This window comes from Parambassis ranga, chromosome 24 (assembly GCF_900634625.1).
Source record: "Parambassis ranga chromosome 24, fParRan2.1, whole genome shotgun sequence".
NCBI classification, from domain to species: Eukaryota; Metazoa; Chordata; class Actinopteri; family Ambassidae; genus Parambassis; species Parambassis ranga.
Window position 1 is genome coordinate 7,357,864 of NC_041043.1, and position 18,990 is coordinate 7,376,853.

Consider the following 18,990-nt stretch of genomic DNA (forward strand, 5'->3'; position numbering starts at 1 on the left):
TGAACAGTTGAGGGCAGTGTCAAGTGCGATCTTGTTGCCTTCTGATTTTCCATTCATTGCGGAGGTGGAAAATGAAATCAACAAATGCCTTTCTTTTCCCAGAAGAAATGTGAAAAGAAGTTTGAAACAGCTCCTGATGTTACGTCAGCGCTGAGCCAGTGAATCATGCTGCACGTGTCGCAGGCCTTTTGTACAGCTGTCACTGCCCTCAGCAGCAGATGCACTGCACACACTGGCTGGTGTCAGGCTCACCTGTGGCCCTCAGTTAAGGACACATTGTAAGACTGTTCTGCTTGTTTTACCTGCCTCAGCTACTACAATATCCCACAGTCTCACTCTGCTCTGCAGTGCTGTCCTGCTTCATGTTCCTATGCATTCACTTTTAGCTCTGAGCACAGCCATTGTATGTCACAGGCAGGGTGGGGGTTCACAAGACTATTGTACGCCTATAAAGAGGGTGGTTTCAAACAATACTTTAAAACGGAGCTCATTGGCAGTTCCTCTGTGATCTGTTTACACAGGCGTTCCTCTTTGATTTAATCTCACTTCAGTTCTTCATTCAGCGAACCAGGAAACCATCAAACACAGACACCGCACAGCACATTTCAACATGAAACACAACTTATATTTGATTAAAACCTGCATTACCTATTTATCTATCCCAGCATTGTAGATATGATTTGCTTACTGCTGTACAAGCAATGATTATGTTTATGATAAACACACATTCACAGACACGTTGCTTTTCTCACACCTCAGGCGCCTGCAGTCAGTATCCTCCCACAGCTGTTTCCATAGTGCTGAGAAGCTTAGACAGGGTATGCTCACGTTACTTTGAGAGTCAGAGGCCAAGTGAAGCTCTCAGAGTTTCAGCTTTCTTCTCATCAGGTTTGTACAAATGACTTTGATGTTGGTTCTGAAGCATGTAAATGGACACCAGCATCTCAATGCCATGTAGAAATTAAACACCAACAATGACAAATATCTAAATATGTAAACACTTTTTCACTTTAAGCTCCGATTGTCCCTACTCTCCACACGCGGAAGTGTTTTCTGGGACACTGAACTCTTGCATGCTCTGTCACCATCGAAGTGTGAGTGTGGTGTAAATGAGTGACACTGAAAGGTTAAAAAGTTGTTTATAAATGGAAACTATTTCTACTTGTAATGATCTACAGACATTTGTTCACTGCCCTCCCCTTGAGCCGCAGGCTTCCAGTGTCTTTAATCAGTGTCCAGCTCATCAATGAATACAATCACTTTTGGATTTTGGATTATTGATTACCTCTCTCTTGATAAACATTTCCTGTCCGACAAATTCCACTGCAGACTTACACACATAAAAAAAGTGGACTGGTTGGATCGGGCAGAGCAAATACCCATAAAGTTTCAGTGTCTCGGTTGTCATGGCGCCCACTTAAACAGCATCGTTAAAGGAGCATGCAGAGTGACATTCAGCTTCCAGGCAGTTGTAAGCTCATCTGAATCTGTTGCACATCACATTTCTCTCCGCCTCGAACAATGTGCTAATAATTATAGGGAGCCTGAGGCCTGTGTTTGCATTTGGCAAAAGGAGCTGTGCAGCGATCAGGGATGTGTGCACCAGCAATGATTCAGACTTAAAGATGTAATGAATGGAGGTGGTTTACTGAATGTAATACTTTATCACAACCTTCATTTTTTTACTCTTTAGATTAAGTCATGTTTTTTCTATTTATCAGTATTATAGCCACTGTGGGCCAAAATGTCTGTATATCAATCTGATACAGTCAAATTAACAAACAGGGAAAGGATTACTGTTAATTATACGTGCCTCGTTACTTCAGGTGAAGAAAACATCTGAAAGAAATAACAGGAAGCTGCACAATTTTCTAATTAAAGAAACCTTTTCATCTTTAGATAAAGACAAACCGGTGGGTAACTGTAGCTTCCGTTTGTGACAGGAACTGACATATGCAGCAACCTTCCTGTGTGACACATGCCACACTACAGCAACAAATTACCGCATTAAGATACAGGAGCGTATAGAGAAAACAATAGACATGGCTGCCAGGAGTGTACAGTAAAATAAACCGGTCAGGTCGGGGTTAAAGTATTGTTAGCAGTAAGTAAATTATGTGTCTCTTGCAACGCTCTGTAATTACCTGGATTAGCTTTCTATAATAGAAATACAGAAATAATACAGAAGATACGGAAAACTTGTCTGTTCTGAATTTGAATCGACCTATTTTAGTTTATTGACACATGTCCCTGTGTGTTGTAGCAATAAAGCTTGTTGAACCACAGGTAAACAGTTGCCATTCACCTGTTGTGTAATTATTAATATGTGTCTGCTGTTTAATACTGTCAGACTGAACAGGGAGCCAATTATTTTAAATGCCACTCTCTCTCTCTCTCACACACACACACACACACACACATGCTGGTGCCTGTTACCACAATTACACAAACAGAAATAGCGTCACCAATACATCTTTCATCCCTAAATAACACCCAACACTAAATCCAAAAATAACCCACCACACTCGGCCTCCCTGCTGGCTCTTACTAATGACCCGTCTGAAGAGCCATCTGCTTTCATGTAAAGCAGTCAGCAGCGTAGCTCACACCAGCAGCTGTGTGAGTAGTCTGTGTGCTCAGGTCATGTACATGTATGGCAGGTTGCTGGCAGATGCTCTGTGGATTGTTTTGAAAGGAGTGAGCGCACTGAGAGCTGCTGTTCTGTCTAAACCTAAACTGTAGCACAGGCTGCACTGGGACACTTTTTACTTGATGTATTTTCTTGCAAGTATTGAGAGGGTTAGGGTTAAAACTAGGGTTAGGGTTAAAACTAGGGTTAGGGTTAGAGTTAGGAAGGACGCAGAGATGTGGTTCAAGTTTATTGCATTTGGCTTACTGAGACTATTACTGAAATGACTCATTTGAGTCTCTACGCTCCACGAAATGCTAACCCTAGCTCAGGATCAGGGTTAGGGTGTGTAATGTGTACTGCCAAAACCCATTGACTACAAAGGTTAATCTTGTCACATGTGCAGCAGGGTTATTTGGTCCATTTCAGCTCTCTTTTGTGTCTATGAGGACCTTAACAACTTCCTCGTGCTTCCACATGATTTCACATCATCATGTTCAGTTTTTATAGTGTCTTCCATTTGCTCATTGACTATGACAGCCTGTTTTTCACAGTATATGCCACACTCTATTGTGATATTTGTTTTCTAAGTGTTTTGCAACAAACCTTCTTGTGTATGCAATTAGTTCTCCTTGTGGGAACCCAAAATCTCTAGCTGAGCCTGTTGTGGCTGAGCTCTCACAGAGAAAAGGAATATGCTGAGCCATCTGCAGTACCATGCCTGCTCTGTGCAGAAGGTTGGCCTCATCATCAAGCAGGGAAAGAGAGCGGAGTGTCTCACATGCACCCAGCAGGCATGTGTGCATTCATGCATCATGGGTGATTGTTACAAAGGACCACATTCACACATGAATACTTATGGTGATTGATACGTTTTTTTGTATTGCCTGAGGTTGAAGGAGGTAAGTTATGAGTATACAGAATGTGTTTTGTTGTATTCTCTGTTATATAAGTCAGCACAGCAAAGATTGCCTCCCGTTCAAGGGTTTATCACACACAAAGTCCATAAGAGCACAGTGGCAACACTCATTTATAGTAATTATAGTTACATATTATTCAAGTCTGACAACCTCAGGTTACTTCCCATTAAGAGGCGGAGCTCAGTGGTTGTCATTTTAACAGTGGTGGTGATGTCATGCTGTGAACAATTTCTGTACACCACTTTGACAAAGAGGAGATCTGTGGCCCCCCTTGACTGCTGGACGAGTCTTGTACATGCAGAAAAAAGAATATGAGGGATAATGATTGAGCTAGGCTTTCTAAAATTGACTCCTTCTACTTTAGGTTATCATAGTAGGATAGCAGTTGTCACTGGTGTAGTATCATAGGTTCTGGTTCTTCTTCTTCACTTCGTACAGGGGGAGAAGGGGTTGCTAAATGACAGAAATACCTTTTCTTTGTTTGCTCCTATCTCTATGGCAACCTTGACAAAGACTCAGCAGCAGATGGCTGGAGCACATCTAAGTGGTCTAAATTGACTTTCTGTCCCAAACTTACAATTCTACAGAAACACATATCTGTTTCTACCTTTTAGATCAGTGTGAGGCAAATCCAGACTGTTGAATTCCACGCAGAGGTGTGTTTACATCAACGGTACCTTGATTCTAGGCATAAATCAACAACAGGATCCAGAAGCCACATGTTTATCTACGGTCTGAGTGGTATGTGAAACATACTTCAAACCAGAATACCAAAGCATGTATGTGTTATGTTTAAAAAGTGGGTTTTTGAAAGTATCTGCCTTGCCTTAGGGTGAAATGTCCCATTAATGATGTGGCTATATACGGTAATTATCATTTGCACATACATATTGGTGTACATCGGGCCATTCAAAAAAGATCCATATTTGTGTATATTCTAACATTCAGCTCTAAATTCAGCAGCCACTGCTTCTTCTTTTTTTTTTGCTTGACTTGAAATACGGCCTGCCAAAAAAAGCAAAATGATAGCAGGAGTAATACATTCCACATGTTCACAATTAGGCATACAATCCAATCTGTGATTTGCTCACCAAATATGGTTTCTAGATAACTTGATGCAACAGGGCTGTTCACCACTACACACACACAGATTGACTAGAAATTCCTTTCCACTCTTCTTATCCTCGTAGGTGACATAAATGTCAGAGGGAGCTGACAGAAATGTGTGGTAACACTGCATGCAGCGGCCAAAGACGCATTACTGTGGTTAACTTATAAACATTTGTCTGGTTGATGAAGCCATCAAAGAACAAAGTGGCTGACAATTATAACTGCCATGTGCAATATGTTTAAAATTAATTCAGTCTCTCTGTGAGGTGAGAGGACATTGATGACGTCACAGAGAAACGGCCTTTGTGTTTAATTTCCTATTTGTGAAACCTGCAGAAAGACCATTTATTAACATTAATTCTAACTTAAGCATTTCTTAGCAGCCTGCTGAGTCCCTCCTTCTGTTCTGTAAGTCAAAGACCTCAACATGAACTTAAGTAGAATTGCTCCTAATGATTGCTGATCATTAAATACACACAGACATGGGTTTATCTTCTTCAAATTCACAACAAAATAAATAATCCTAACAGTCCAAACGTTGCTCTGCTGATTATAATATATGATTGATTGAGCACAATTGAAGGCAAAATGATTGTCTATCTAGTGGAGTGCTTGAAGGGCAGAGAGAGACAGAAAAGGGAGCATTTGGGAAGGATAGAGGGAGACAGACAGAGGAGGGTGTGACCTTAATCCCACAGTGGGAAAGAAAGAAACTTAACTCACTGAAACATGCACATACACACATGCATCCGGTCCATCCAGTTTTTTTCTCTGTATCTCAGAAGAAAAGTATGCTGGAGGTTGTCTATCCACACTGAAACTTTACTATATCCATTATAGGTGAGTTAGCACTCGAGCTGGTTGATTAGCTCCTCTGTGACTGCTGTGGAGGTGTCATTTATAAAAGAAGGGTGTGGTTCTTTGGTCTAGTTTGGCGAGTATATCACTTCTTACAGTGCCTAACTGTAGTTGCAACACTTAATTTCATGCATGATCAACTCTATTTTTGACATATTAACATATAAATCACACTAACAGGAGTCAATTTGTACAGACAAATGTTTTACTGTCTTCCAAAATTTGATAACAAGGCTTACATCACCACACACTGCAGAGTCATGCAGAGTACAGTATGGCGCCTCCCTGTATGCAAGTCACTGCATGTTATACCACACAGCAAGAACATGAAGAACACTACTGTTCCAGATGAAGTCTGGCTCTGTTACTGACACCCCAGCTCTGGGTTCTGTCCAAAATGCCTGCAGCAAAGGTTTTGCTTTCTGTCTCATAAAATAACAATGAACAGCACCCAGGTACTTGTGGCTATGGGACAAGTGTTAACCCTTTACTGCAGGCTCAACTCGGGCTTCATTCATTTACCATGACTCAAGCTGTCAGGCATAACTGGACAAACATGGACATAAGCACACGCAGAACTCACATTCAGAGATAGACTGTTAGAAGTCCTATCAGCAGCATTACAAAGATAGTTTTGTATCTCAGTCAGACAAGCCTTCCTTTGCATGCATATAAAACTGAGTCATGTGTTTGTTTTTGATGTTGACTACAATGCATTATTTGGAGGTTGGATGTTTTGTTGAACCCTCAGTGTGTTGTCTGCCATCATTTCACGATGTTTTTATTTTGTTATCTTTTATACTGAGCCATGAGTGATATTTTTATTATTATTATGACTTTTATTATAATCACTTGACTAACTTCATAGAGTAGAAAGTTGTACTTTGCAGGTGCACTGCCCTCATGTGGCCACAACATTAAGCCTTACTACACTTGCGTGTGTCTGTGTGTGTGTGTGTGTGTGTGTGAGAGAGAGAAAGACAGATGTATGTTTCGGTTCCAGCCAGACTATATTTGTCTCCAGACTCCCAGATGAAATGCACAGAGGAAGAGAAGATGGTGTCGTCTGGGGCGCGATGGTGACCCACATCTTAGATACACCACCACACCCCCCCGAAGCACCTCATTACGTCAGACTCCATAATGAACCATAAGATGAGCGCTATATTCTGTCCGTGCATGAAATCAAATGAGCTTGTCTTTAACTTTAAATGTACCCGCACGCATCTGCATGGCACAGATGTGGGGACTTCCTGTGAAATCTGAAAAAAGCCTCATTTTGTTCTGTCAGTGGGAGCCAGCTTCTCGTCAGGGATGCATCCATTCGCTCCTCTACGGAAGGGTTTACATTCACGCGTATTTACATATCAAATTTTAAATATTGTTTTTTTTCTTCTAATCATCGGTAAACTCTTTACAGTCTTAGTAACCTGACAGCCACACGTTACTGTCTTTGGAAATAATTGTGTTAGCTAGTCTAACACATTTTTCGAAAGACCACCCCTCCCCTTCGAATTATGGTATGTCCCACTCCCTGCCGTTAGCCGTTGTTGTATCCTGTGCTACTGAACAGATTTGTCGTGATACAAACTAAGCTACACACTGGCATTAAAGCCACGAAAAGATGCTCCTTTACGGGATTAAAACATTAAAACAAACCTCAAGAAGTCTGGACAAACTTTGCCCAAGTGTGCCTAAACTTTGATAGACTACAACCCATATTACTTCCCTTTAGTTTGCGAGTGTGTTAGCATTGTTTTATCCCACCACTATTGCCATTGGACGCATTTTTTTCTTTTTTTCTGGAGCAGTCCAGTCTGATGAATTCACCGAAAAAAGACGGAGATGATGATGTGCCCGTTAAAGACCCGGTAAAATATGGCGAATTGGTCATTTTGGGGTAAGTCTCTTTAAACCTTAATTTGTATTGTGTTGAAAAACGCTCCTGAGGCAAATTACCGTTCAAAATGTAGCGGCTTTATTAATACAATAAACCAACAGATGACGTGTGAGTTTAGGTAATGTTGTGTTAAAAACATAGGGTGTTTTAAGATGTTAAATGTAGGATAGTTACACGTCTTTGGCGTATATATGTCAATTATTGTACATGGCGGTCGTTTTACCCCCAGTCTGGATGTGTAGTAATGTCACAAAGTAAGTTTATCCTACAAATAAAAGCATATTATGTGATACTACCACGCCGCTGTACTGTGTCTGTATGCTGTATGGTGTGTTTAAGTGTAAAAGGTGCAATATCTGCGCTGGCTTTTGTACATACTGCTACTACGGATGTAGCCGCTTTTTCATCAATGGTTGTAGTAGAGACGAGCAGCAGCAGCGCTGGATTGCTCAGGCTGAAAATCCCAATGATGTCATACTGTGGTAGATGTGTGCTTTGCTAAAAGTGGGACTGCGGAGACCATCATTGTCTGAAAAATGCATGCACCTTGCTCATGTTATTCAGTAATAACGCCTCTAGTCAGTTATTACTATTTAATAAAACGTCTCCACCAGATGACCATGCATGCCAGGAAGCAGGGGAGGGAGGGTGGGAGGTAGGAGGAGAAAAGCCCCTCTACATCACCAGCCAACGTGCACAATCCACAATCTCTCTCTCTCTCTCTCCCACACACACATACATACATACACATACATAGTGTAGGCAGGATGTGACAGCCACCAGCTTCCATAGCGTTTCCAGCCCTACAGCTCCCACACTGTGCAGAGTCTGCAGGGACCAGAAACGCCACAACACACACATATACAGACCACCCTCTTGCCCTGCAGAGCTTCCTGTGTAAGCCAAAGATAACTGACCTAATGGCCTATCTCTTCCCCTCTGGCTGAACATAGAATGAGGAGGCTTTAGCCTCCCTCCATCAGAATACTGATTAGTCGTCTTCCTTGTCATCTGACTGAACACAGCAGTCCTTTTACATCAGAATAAGGAAGTGAGAATTGAATGGGCATGTTAAGGTTTTCAGCCCTACAAGTTGAACACAAGTGTGCTCTGCGCCTTAATTTGCCTTATTGAGGGCTAAAAAAGGCATTTGTCTCGGCTTGAGGTTTGATGTTGCCACAATCATAGCTGTTATGTATCATTGATGTGTTTTAATATACACACACAATCCATTACTACTGTGTCACTTGTTAGTTTGCTAACATGTGTATATGTTTACAGCTGTAGGTAACCACTAATAAGATTATCTGTGATATTAGTGCACAACATCTGGATTAGTGGGATTTTTTTTATGATTCAGGCACATGCCAACATCCCCAAACATACAGCAGAACACCCAGTGTGAGAACAGGCTGTTCTGTCTGCTGCTTCCTGTCAGATATCATACTTTCCTGGCCTTTTCTGTGCAGGAGTGGTTTGACTTTGCATCTGTCAGCCTTGATGATCACATGCCCTGTGTGGCCGATGCTCACTTCACTGCAGGCCATGTGATCTTTGCAGTGGCTGCCTGCCATAGCTCATTACATTAGTTAGACTGGACACTATGTACATTGCTGCCCTGTCAGGCATGGCTGGCTCATAACACCACTCTCATCACTATGCAAACACCCTCTTTATCAACTCTGTGTATTTCCTCCCACACCTTTCTGTCCTCTCATTCTCGACCTATCTTAACACACACTGTCGCATTCCTACGTCTCTCTCTCGATCCAGCCTCTGCCAGTCTTTACGGCGTTTTGCTGAGTGCTGACTTTCACAGCAGCAGGCCTTCCTTGGTGACTTGCCCTCAACAAAAATAAACCTTGTGTTGAGGGGCAGAAGGATTGAATATTTCATATAGTGCTTTATGATGTGTGCACATGCGTGATGCAGGCCAACTGCCCACAGTCTTATCTGAGATGTTCTCCTACTGGCCTTTCCCCTCAACCTTCTGCTATGCATCGTCTCTGTCTCCTCCCTGTGCTTCACTTTTGTTCCCTTTTCAGCCTTCTAATAATCATGACTGCCTCTAACTGCCTTTCTGTCTCTGCCAATCTGCTGTGATTGTCCTGTGCCATTTTCCTTCACCCTAATTTATATTGTCTTCCTTTCGACCAGAGCCCTGTCCTCATGTGCCTTCTTTTCTTGACCCAGTCTCTCTTGTCATTCACAGTTTAAACTGACAAGTTATGCCACAAAGGGCTCAGGAGAGAAGGTTAACACTAAGTCATTCTGTTTGATTGTATCTTCAAATTAAAAAAAGTTAGTTAATGTATCAAGATTTGTCCTGGTAACATACCTGATTTTGTAATCAGCATTAAACCTTCACTGCTCTGACATAAATATTTTCCACAGATAATGTGTTTTTGTCTTAAGATAAAGATAACATAGCTCATTAAGTATATATAATGTCGACAAACTTCCCCTTAAAACAAGTTTACAGTTATTTTCCAACTATATAAATGAGTCTAAATACAATATGTTTTGTAATCCTTGTACTTTCTATGACTCAGATCCGTTTATTATGTTATGATGTTTGTTTTTTTCCTTTTTTTTGCCAGTCTAACCCTGTAAAAGATGGCTGTTAAGCATCATACTAATAATGTAGGCGTTAGAGCTATAATGCAGGTTATAATGCATTTACAATGTAAATGATCATCCTTATGTACATTGGTAAGTAATAATAAAGAAAACCAGGCAAATGTTGTGTACTGTTCCGGTAGATTTTTATATGCTTATATTCAGTTTGTTATTATTTTGAGCAGCTGGGTGCCTCTATAGTTTTGTAGTGGAATTACATTTGACACGTGTCATAAGATATTGAGCTGGCAGCTAAACTGCAAGCAGTTTGTATAGCTAGCTCATAGTTGGTGGTGTGTGATATAGCGCCTTAACATATTGCACACTGCTTGTAGGAGATTATTCTCTGTCCTGAAGCAAACATTCAGGCCATGGTGAAGGAATAAAAGGGGTGCCATTATCCTTATCACTTTAGATTTTGAACATATTTTAAGATCAAATAATTGCATAATGTTGCTTTAATTTGATGAATTACTTCAATCAACTGCCAAAATATTAAACCTTGGAAAGGCTACTATCAATTACAGCTTCAAAGTTACGCTTTTCTAACACCATCAAAGCCTACTGTGGTTTCTTTAGCTCACACTGAGGAATCTATTTGAGACAAAACAGAGCCAGGCCAGACACCCTCTGATTTGATAAAGTTTGAACGCCTGTAAAGGCAGTCATTGTCTATATTGTTATGGTTGTCTTGCCTGCTGGGTTTCCTCTGAATAGTTTTAATAATGACAATGTTCTGCTGATTAGTGAAACCAGTGCATCACCTTCTGTGTGAACTCAAACTGTGAAAATAAAATTTGACTCGGTTTCAAAATAGCCTTAGCACGAACAGCCAAAAAGAGTCATCCCATACTGATTTCCATTAGAAGACAAAAAGTGAGATCATCTAAAAAAAAAAACCCAGACTGATATTGAATTATAAAACATGTCCAGAATATATTATTTACCGCTCATAGAAGAAACATCTGACTTTTATGACTGCTTCTATTACTGAATTTATATCTCCAAAGTACTGCTTAGAGTCATTAAAGGAACATGGGTATTGCGCTTAAAAATTGTGACATGGGGGGCCCTAAAAATATTACTGTTCTGTTGAACATGCTTTATGTTGTTAAAAGAGGTTTTATGAAGAGGGAGCTCCTCCTATGTGTATGTGGGCTGTTGGTACAAGCTGAATGAGTCATGTCAAGTACCAGTTGTCGTCCTTCTTGAGGCTGAGTAGTTTAATATGAAATATGAGTTGGCCCGGTTTATTTCAGTTTTTAATTAAGCTTGTGCTTTCATTGCAGCAGTTTCTATATCGATATCTTGGAAGCACCATTGTCATATGAGATACACAGCAAGAATAAAGGATAATAGCTCAAGCAACGTCGTTAAACTGTAATGCACACACGTGTATATGTGATCGCTATTTTTTCACATTTTCTTTTCGTGTTTTTTTTTTTGGGTCAGGTACAATGGCTCACTTCCAAGTGGAGATCGTGGCCGCAGAAAGAGCCGCTTTGCTTTGTACCGAAGGGCCAAGGCCAACGGTGTCAAACCTAGCTCTGTGCACATCCTTAACACACCACAGGACAGCAAAGTGCATGTAAGTGTGCATGGTGTAACGTTTCTTTACGTGGTATTTCATAAATTGTATCAGAGGAAAGATAAGTAATCATAAGTGTTCTGTCTTCCTGCTTAAGGATGCAGAATTGCCAAACTACTGACACTTGGTGTTGTGAAAGTTGAAAAATGACTATAATTTGTTTTTTGTATTATTGTCTTTCCACGTTACAGTATTTGAAAATTAAAGATGCTTCCAGAAAAATGAGTCTTAATGCAGCTGGTTGCTGTTGCTGTTGTTGCAGGAGGTCCACAGCAGGGGGCAGCACAGCATCTCTTTTACACTGTCCCGTAACCAGACAGTGGTGGTGGAGTACTGCCATGACCACAACACAGACATGTTCCAGGTAAGGTTACAAAGAAATCGAGAAAACAACCCAGACGGGACTCTTACTTAAATGATGATGAAGTTTTCAGAAACAATTATCCCACATCTGGGATCATCATGTGCTACATTCTCCAAAAATATACTGTTATGTAATACCATCAAAGTAATTTCTACAGTAGGCAGATTATTTTGGTTAAGAACTGTGGCCATCAGGTAATAATGTAATGTCTTTAGTCTATTTTTAAGCAAGGTTCTTCTCTTAATAGTGTCACACAGATCTGCATTATTTCCAACAAATGATCTGCTCAAAAGCATGTGCAGAACAATATAAAGGGTAGTTTGGAAAATTTCCAGTTTTGTAATCAGTCTGATAGATATGGGTTTTATTTAATACCATCCAGGAATGTTAGTGAGTTACAGCTTGCTGCTGTCCTCTGCAGATTGGACGCTCCACAGAAAGCCCCATTGACTTTGTGGTGACAGACACATCCGGAGGAGGAAAGGAGGGGGAGGACCCCTCCATCGCTCCCAGTACCATCTCCCGTTTTGCTTGCAGAGTGGTGTGTGAGCGCAACCCACCTTACACTGCACGCATCTATGCTGCAGGCTTTGATTCCTCCAAAAATATCTTCCTAGGGGTGAGTAGACTGATAAATCGCAAACAAAGCAAGTCAATATATGTATATTTTGGGAAATAATAGTACTCTACCAATTCATATGATTGATCTTTGCCCTAGTCTTATGTGGAAATGTGGAAATCATTGGCCATATTTATATACATGACACAAAATTCTTTATTAATTCATGTGCTCATTGTGTCCTTGCTGCACAGGAGAAAGCAACCAAATGGAAAAATCCTGATGGGCACATGGATGGTCTGACCACCAATGGTGTGCTAGTGATGCACCCAGAGGGTTTCCCAGAGGACCCCAAGCAGGGTCTGTGGAGGGAGATCTCTGTCTGTGGCGATGTATATGCCCTGCGGGAGACACGCTCTGGACCCACCCGAGGCAAACTGGTGAGATGCTGCTAGTTTTTTTTTTTTGGCTTTGTGGTCTTCATTTGTTCTGATTCTAAGACATGTATATTTGCCTTCAGGCAGAGGGAGAGAGTAGTGCATTACGTGATGGTTCCCTGGTTGATTTGTGTGGTGCCACCCTGTTGTGGCGAACAGGTGAGGGGCTCATGCGTGCTCCCACACTGCGTCACTTAGAGGCACTCCGTCAGGAACTTAATGCGTCAAGGCCCCAGTGTCCTGTAGGCCTCAGCACACTGGCTTTTCCCAGCCTGCCACGCAGCCACAGGTAGGACCCATAATGAGCGTGGCTTTTCAAAAGCTTTGATCATTTTCTATTTGAAGAATTCTTTTTTGAACTTCTGGAGTACATATGCATTACTTATTGAATGAATTACGTATTACTGCAGCCTTGAAGAGCGTCAGCCCTGGGTCTACCTCACCTGCGGCCATGTCCATGGACGCCATGACTGGGGCCAAAGATCTGAGGGAGAAGAGGACCAAGGAGAAGAGGATGGCTCCACGGTCCGCCGAGAATGTCCCCTCTGCAGGAGTGTGGGTCCGTACGTGCCCCTGTGGCTGGGTTGTGAGCCTGCTGTGTATGTGGACACCGGAGCTCCCTCTCACGCTTTTGTGCCGTGTGGCCACGTCTGCTCTGAGAGGTCAGCCAGATACTGGGCAGAGACACCATTGCCCCACGGGACGCACGCCTTCAGACCTGTCTGCCCCTTCTGCTCCACTGCCCTCAGCACACCTGGGTGGACACGGCTCATCTTCCAGGGCCCTATCGACTAGTTACTCCTTCTCAGCAACCACTATCGCAACCACTCTCACAACAGGAAGCTGCCTGAGCTTCATTCATGTTGCAAACGTTGATCAGAATGAAAAGGTAATTCTTTTGGAGTATTAAAGTGTTTTCTACACTTATATTCTGCATGTACAGCAACACCTCAACGTTAGATCACGGAATGTAGCTCAGTGCTAAAAAAAAGTCCCGTCCCTTGTTTATCCTTCATTGCTTTCTGATTGGCATAAGGTCAGGACGGCAGGTGAAAAAAACCTCATAATACTGTCATGTGGACAGTATTCCCTCTGAATTCTAAGTAAAATCCAGTCCTCTGTCGTGTAGGAGCTTTTAATTCCAGCACATCTAAATCCCAGCTAATTTCAGTGAGTCTTCAACGTGTCCACAGAAGTAGCAGCAGTTTTAATGAAGCTGTTTCACCTCTTTCACTTACTTATTTTCACTACAATATCTAAGGGCACACAGAGTACAGCTAGCAAGAAGCTTTTTGCAAACAAGAAAAAAAGGCATTGTTTCTCAGTTAACCTGCATTCTTAAGCAAATATGTGTACTCTGGGTAAAACAAAACCTACTGCACCTCTTGACTTGACCACTGCTTTTATTTTACAACATGAAAAACAGCCAGTGAATGTCTCTTTTTTGTATTGGTAGCGGTAACTTGTATTCTGTAGGTGTAAGCACAGTGGGCTGTTACTACTTCTGGTAGACGTGGGATCAGTGTCTTGAGTTATCATGCAGCATTTCATTTCATTTTAATATTTAGTGTTAAATCTATGCACAGAGTTCCACATAAATGAGACCACTTTTGTGGTGTTCAGTTGGAAAGAAAACCTGCCAACTCTCTGATTAGCACCGAAGTACCAGAGGGAACACTACATCCAGTAGCTCTTATTCTAATTATGAAGCAAATGAGGATAAACAAAGGCTGGGGATGAAATTGGGTAAATTCTTCACATCTCTCCAAAGCAATAAAAGCACCCTCATAGATAAGCTAGATGTTGTGCTATGTATAGCCAAGTGTTAGGTCGGCAGTCTTTTCAAACGTGACTGAAATGGTGTCCAGGTTAAGGGCTCAACCGGAGGCGTGTTCAATTTCAATTCATTTTAAACTGGGGTGATCTAAGTAAATGTGGTGTAACCAAAGCACTAGACTTTTAAGATAAATAAGTAAACCATGGCTAAATACATTACTTGTATTTAAATTCTCATAGCAGATGCATTGTTACTCTCATGGTGACAGAAGTCAGCATTGTTTAGGATGCAGATGCTACAGAAATGATATATTGCATCGCTTCTGTTGTTAATTTGAACACACTTCTGGTTAACGAATACTGCTAAACAGGGTTTATGTGAGTGTGATGGAGTGTCAATAGGTTTGACCTTATATAACCTCAAAAGAAAATCTTTTTGTTTCAAAGAAAACTATTTTGTTAAAAAATGGGGAGGGATTTATTTGGGGAAGTGGGAGGAATTATTTTAGATGTTCAGTGTTTAAAAAAAAAAAACAACAACTATTTTTCTAACTAAGATTTGGTTTTAGTTAACCGTTGTTACTCAGTGTAAGCAAGTTCTGTATGTTTCCAATTATAATCGTGTGGTAGATGTAGGAGAGCTTGTGAGTGAGAAAACATTGCCAACACTGTGTCCAATAAACACACACTTACACACTGCTACCATAAAACATTGCCCAGACAATGAATGTAGCCAAATACTCGGGCTATATTTAGCCTTCCCTGGTGCTCATATTGAATGGTCTATATTGTGATACTATTTTTGTAACTGAATATTATGGTGTAGCTTGGTGAACTCGCTCGAAAAAGTCTGGTAATTTCAGTAATAGCCTCAAGTATGGAAGACAAAATTGATAATACACGCTCACATGGAAATTGTGTCTAGCTTGCATGTGCTGAACATACACATACAGTATGTACACTACACATACACTTAGTCAAAAACTTTGCACGGTGGATTGCCAACTTGTTATGCTGCGACCGCTTGTCGCAGACAGTTGTCTTCCGAGTCCTCAGTTGTTGAGAAAAAAAAAATGCAGCATTTCTGTTTTTTTTATTTGAAAGAGAGAGAGAGAGCCTAAAAATCCTCATACTTGATAGATCTGTGATCTTTGTGAACCTCTTGAATCCCACTTTGTACTACTATGCTAATATTTTCCACCAAACCAAGTCACTACACAAAGTTGCTCACATCAGCACTTGTTTACATTTTGTATTTAGACCCTTCATGGAGCACTCAAAAGGGGACCTGTTATGCTTCGTCTTATTTTCTGTCATATATGCTGCAAAGTTTTTAACATTAAGGGTAGTCCTTGTTAAAAAAAAAAACTCGGGCTGATCTCACTACTAGAGCCTTTCGTTACAAAAAAAACACCGACATCCTCTAATGTGTGGCTTTTGTCTGGAAAAGGGTACAGTCAGCCGTCACTCATAGATTACAGCAGTGTAAACATGCCTGACGCAGACAGACACTCAGGTGGACATAATCACCAATCATCCATTCAGTGATGTTATCCTGATGTTAAAGATAGGAACACATGAACATAATACAGCCACTGGCCTCACATTGTGCTGCTCACACTGCTTATTGTACCCAGACTTGAGTGTAGTAGTAGGTTTTTCGGGACATTTTTGTGAAGTGGAGCAGGACAAAAAGAAATGTGTTACTGCTGCTCCTTTTTTCGGTAGATTTACCCATGTTTAAAATACGTTTACATTTTTCTTGGAAAGACAGAGTAAGATACATTTTATTTTAACTCTAGTAGCCTCAGATTAAACACAATATAGCTGATAATGAGCATAAAAGGTCCCCTTTAAAAAGAATTGAGCATACTGTTTTCAGAATGTGTCTAAATACAAGATTTGTAGTGTGGTGGATAAGCGACATGGTGTTGATAATTACTGTAGCTCAGGATTAGTAATTTCAGACTCACAGCTGGTGCAGCCTGAACAAAGCCTGGTTAAAGACACTTTGAGTCATCAAGACAAAACATTAGATGCAAGGGTAATGTCCAGTTTAGAAGATAAGCGGTGGGGTGGATCATCACAGGTCAGTCATATCTGGGTCTTCATCAAGAGGTGGGCAGGCGATGAAGACATCTGTAACAGCTGTCCTCTACTAATCCCGTCAGTGAATCCAGCTTGTGACGATATATAAACATATAATATATATACAGTGCAACTTGTAACACCATTGGCATGTGGATGGAGAACTGCTGCAGCACCCTCATTGGCTTCTAATTTATAACCAGACATTCTCTGCTTTTAGCTGATTTCTTTTTTATTTACGTTTAATCTCATAGGGGTCCTTGTGTAATTTCTTTTTATTGTTTTTAGGTTTTAGTATTTGGTAGGATATATTTCAGACAGTATTTTAGCGCAGCATCAGCCTGTTTTAATACCACCGGTGACAGTATAAGCTCTTCCCACACCTGTTTGTTTGTTTTTTTATAATAACTATTAATTGACCTTCATTCCAGACGGTGCAACCTCAACTTCCTCAACTTATGAACTTTAGGTGAGAGAGTAGCTGACATGTATTATACAGCGTAAACCTCACATTTAACAATGCATTCCTTTACATATATCTGTGTTATGTACAGCTGTTTTGTATTATTTTATAACATATTCTTCTCTAACCGTCCGGTGCACAGACAATCGCTATACACATGTCAATAAACCAGTTAAAAAGTTTGCTGTTTTGTTGTCTCTGTTGAACTTGGATCAGCATAAAATGAAAAAAAAAATGTTTCTTGTTTCCAGCAGAGGGCGCTGTCCACCAGCTCTCAGGAAGCACAAGAGCATGATGAGATTGCTTTGAATTGCATCACCTCTTTAAAATAATCATCTGTTTAATGAGCACTTTTGGCAGTCCTATATGGTACATCACCACGCAAATATGATAAGGAGCCGTAAATGTCTGTAAAATTGCACAGTGCTTGAGTTCCAATTGAATATTTAAAAAGATTTTCGCAAAGAATTCAGGATGTCTTTTGAAAGAGGGGTGAAGTCCCGCTGAGACTGCATGGTGTTCTTCAGAAGTTTGTACAGAAATTAAGTCACCCTTAAACCACAAGGAGGAGGCTTTTTCTCTTTCAATGAAGTAGATTACATGGATATCTCAGTGACACGCTACCATTAAAGTCTTTCAGAACAGAGTAAGGAGAGCAACGTAAGTTCTGACTGAAACTGTGTGATGATTTTCATCTGATTTATAATACAGGTTCTTACATGTTTGCTTTTAGATGGACATATTTGTTTAGCTCACATTTATAGTATTGCCCATTTATTCTGCTTGAGCTGTACAGAGTCTGATTAACACCAGGAGGAGCAGACACCAGGCATCTGTGTCGACAACAAGCTTCTCCAGCTCCACCTGGGGGATTCACAGCTGCTCTCAGGTCAGCTTGGTATGAAGGTTGCAGTTAGAAAATGTATAGAACAATCCTTCAAGCTTTAATCATGGAACAAGTTGGCACATGGTGGCCCAGTGCATACACCAATCTCACTTCACAACCACCAGTCATCTGGAACATTTTGAAGAAGAGGAAGGCAGATGTTAGAAGCTGCCCAATAAAAAAATGTTTTACCCTGGGCCTTCTAACAATCCAGCCATGATGTGGGATGCAGCATAGATGATGTAGGTATGGGTGTACAGTTGAATTCTCCATGGAGGGATTTGTAGGTTTTGATCCTAGCTAATTAATGTGAATCCCTCAATGGGAGCAATGGTATCTATGACTCAGAAGCTTGAAGGGGACTTTCCTGTCCCTGTGTGTGTGTGTGTGTGTGTGTGTTAATCAAAAGCTCTAAAATCATAATTCTCTACGGATTCTGCTCTCTGCTCTCAAATGTGGAGGTGTTCATGCCATTGTTCTATCAATCCACCCATTAACTACAAACACTTAGAAACTTTAATTAAGCCGGGGCCACAGACGATTAATTAACTTTAAGACTTTGGCTTCTTTTTTTCTTTCCGTCTACACATTTCACTGAAGTCACTGCACCAGAGAAAGTGTTGATTTAGTCACATCATTTTAACAAATCCAATTAAAGCCAATATGAAGGCATCACAATCTGCTGTGTTCCTATGGCAGTGAATGCCAGCACACATAAGCCGAGCAGAATGTGTTAAACAGGGGTTAAGAGTTGTAATAAGTTTGATTATTTTATGGAGTTTATTATGCTGTG

General features: G+C 40.9%; 1 protein-coding gene across 1 annotated transcript; it reads left to right on the forward strand.

Annotated features, from left to right (window-relative positions):
• The first annotated feature begins 7,068 nt into the window (after positions 1 to 7,068).
• LOC114428565 (E3 ubiquitin-protein ligase pellino homolog 2) lies at positions 7,069 to 16,156 on the forward strand. The gene is made up of 7 exons (XM_028397096.1): positions 7,069 to 7,417; positions 11,489 to 11,624; positions 11,887 to 11,988; positions 12,410 to 12,607; positions 12,802 to 12,987; positions 13,068 to 13,273; positions 13,395 to 16,156. Exons 1-7 carry the CDS (start codon positions 7,338 to 7,340, stop codon positions 13,777 to 13,779), a joined length of 1,293 nt encoding a protein of 430 aa, XP_028252897.1. The 5' UTR covers positions 7,069 to 7,337; the 3' UTR covers positions 13,780 to 16,156.
• Positions 16,157 to 18,990: the final 2,834 nt, after the last annotated feature.

Coding starts and splice junctions, on each gene's coding strand:
- LOC114428565 (XM_028397096.1), top strand. CDS start 7,338: ATGAATTCACCGAAAAAAGACGGAGATGATGATGTGCCCGTTAAAGAC. Junction 12,608..12,801: donor CCAAAAATATCTTCCTAGGG/GTGAGTAGACTG, acceptor CTTGCTGCACAG/GAGAAAGCAACCAAATGGAA. Junction 12,988..13,067: donor GACCCACCCGAGGCAAACTG/GTGAGATGCTGC, acceptor ATTTGCCTTCAG/GCAGAGGGAGAGAGTAGTGC.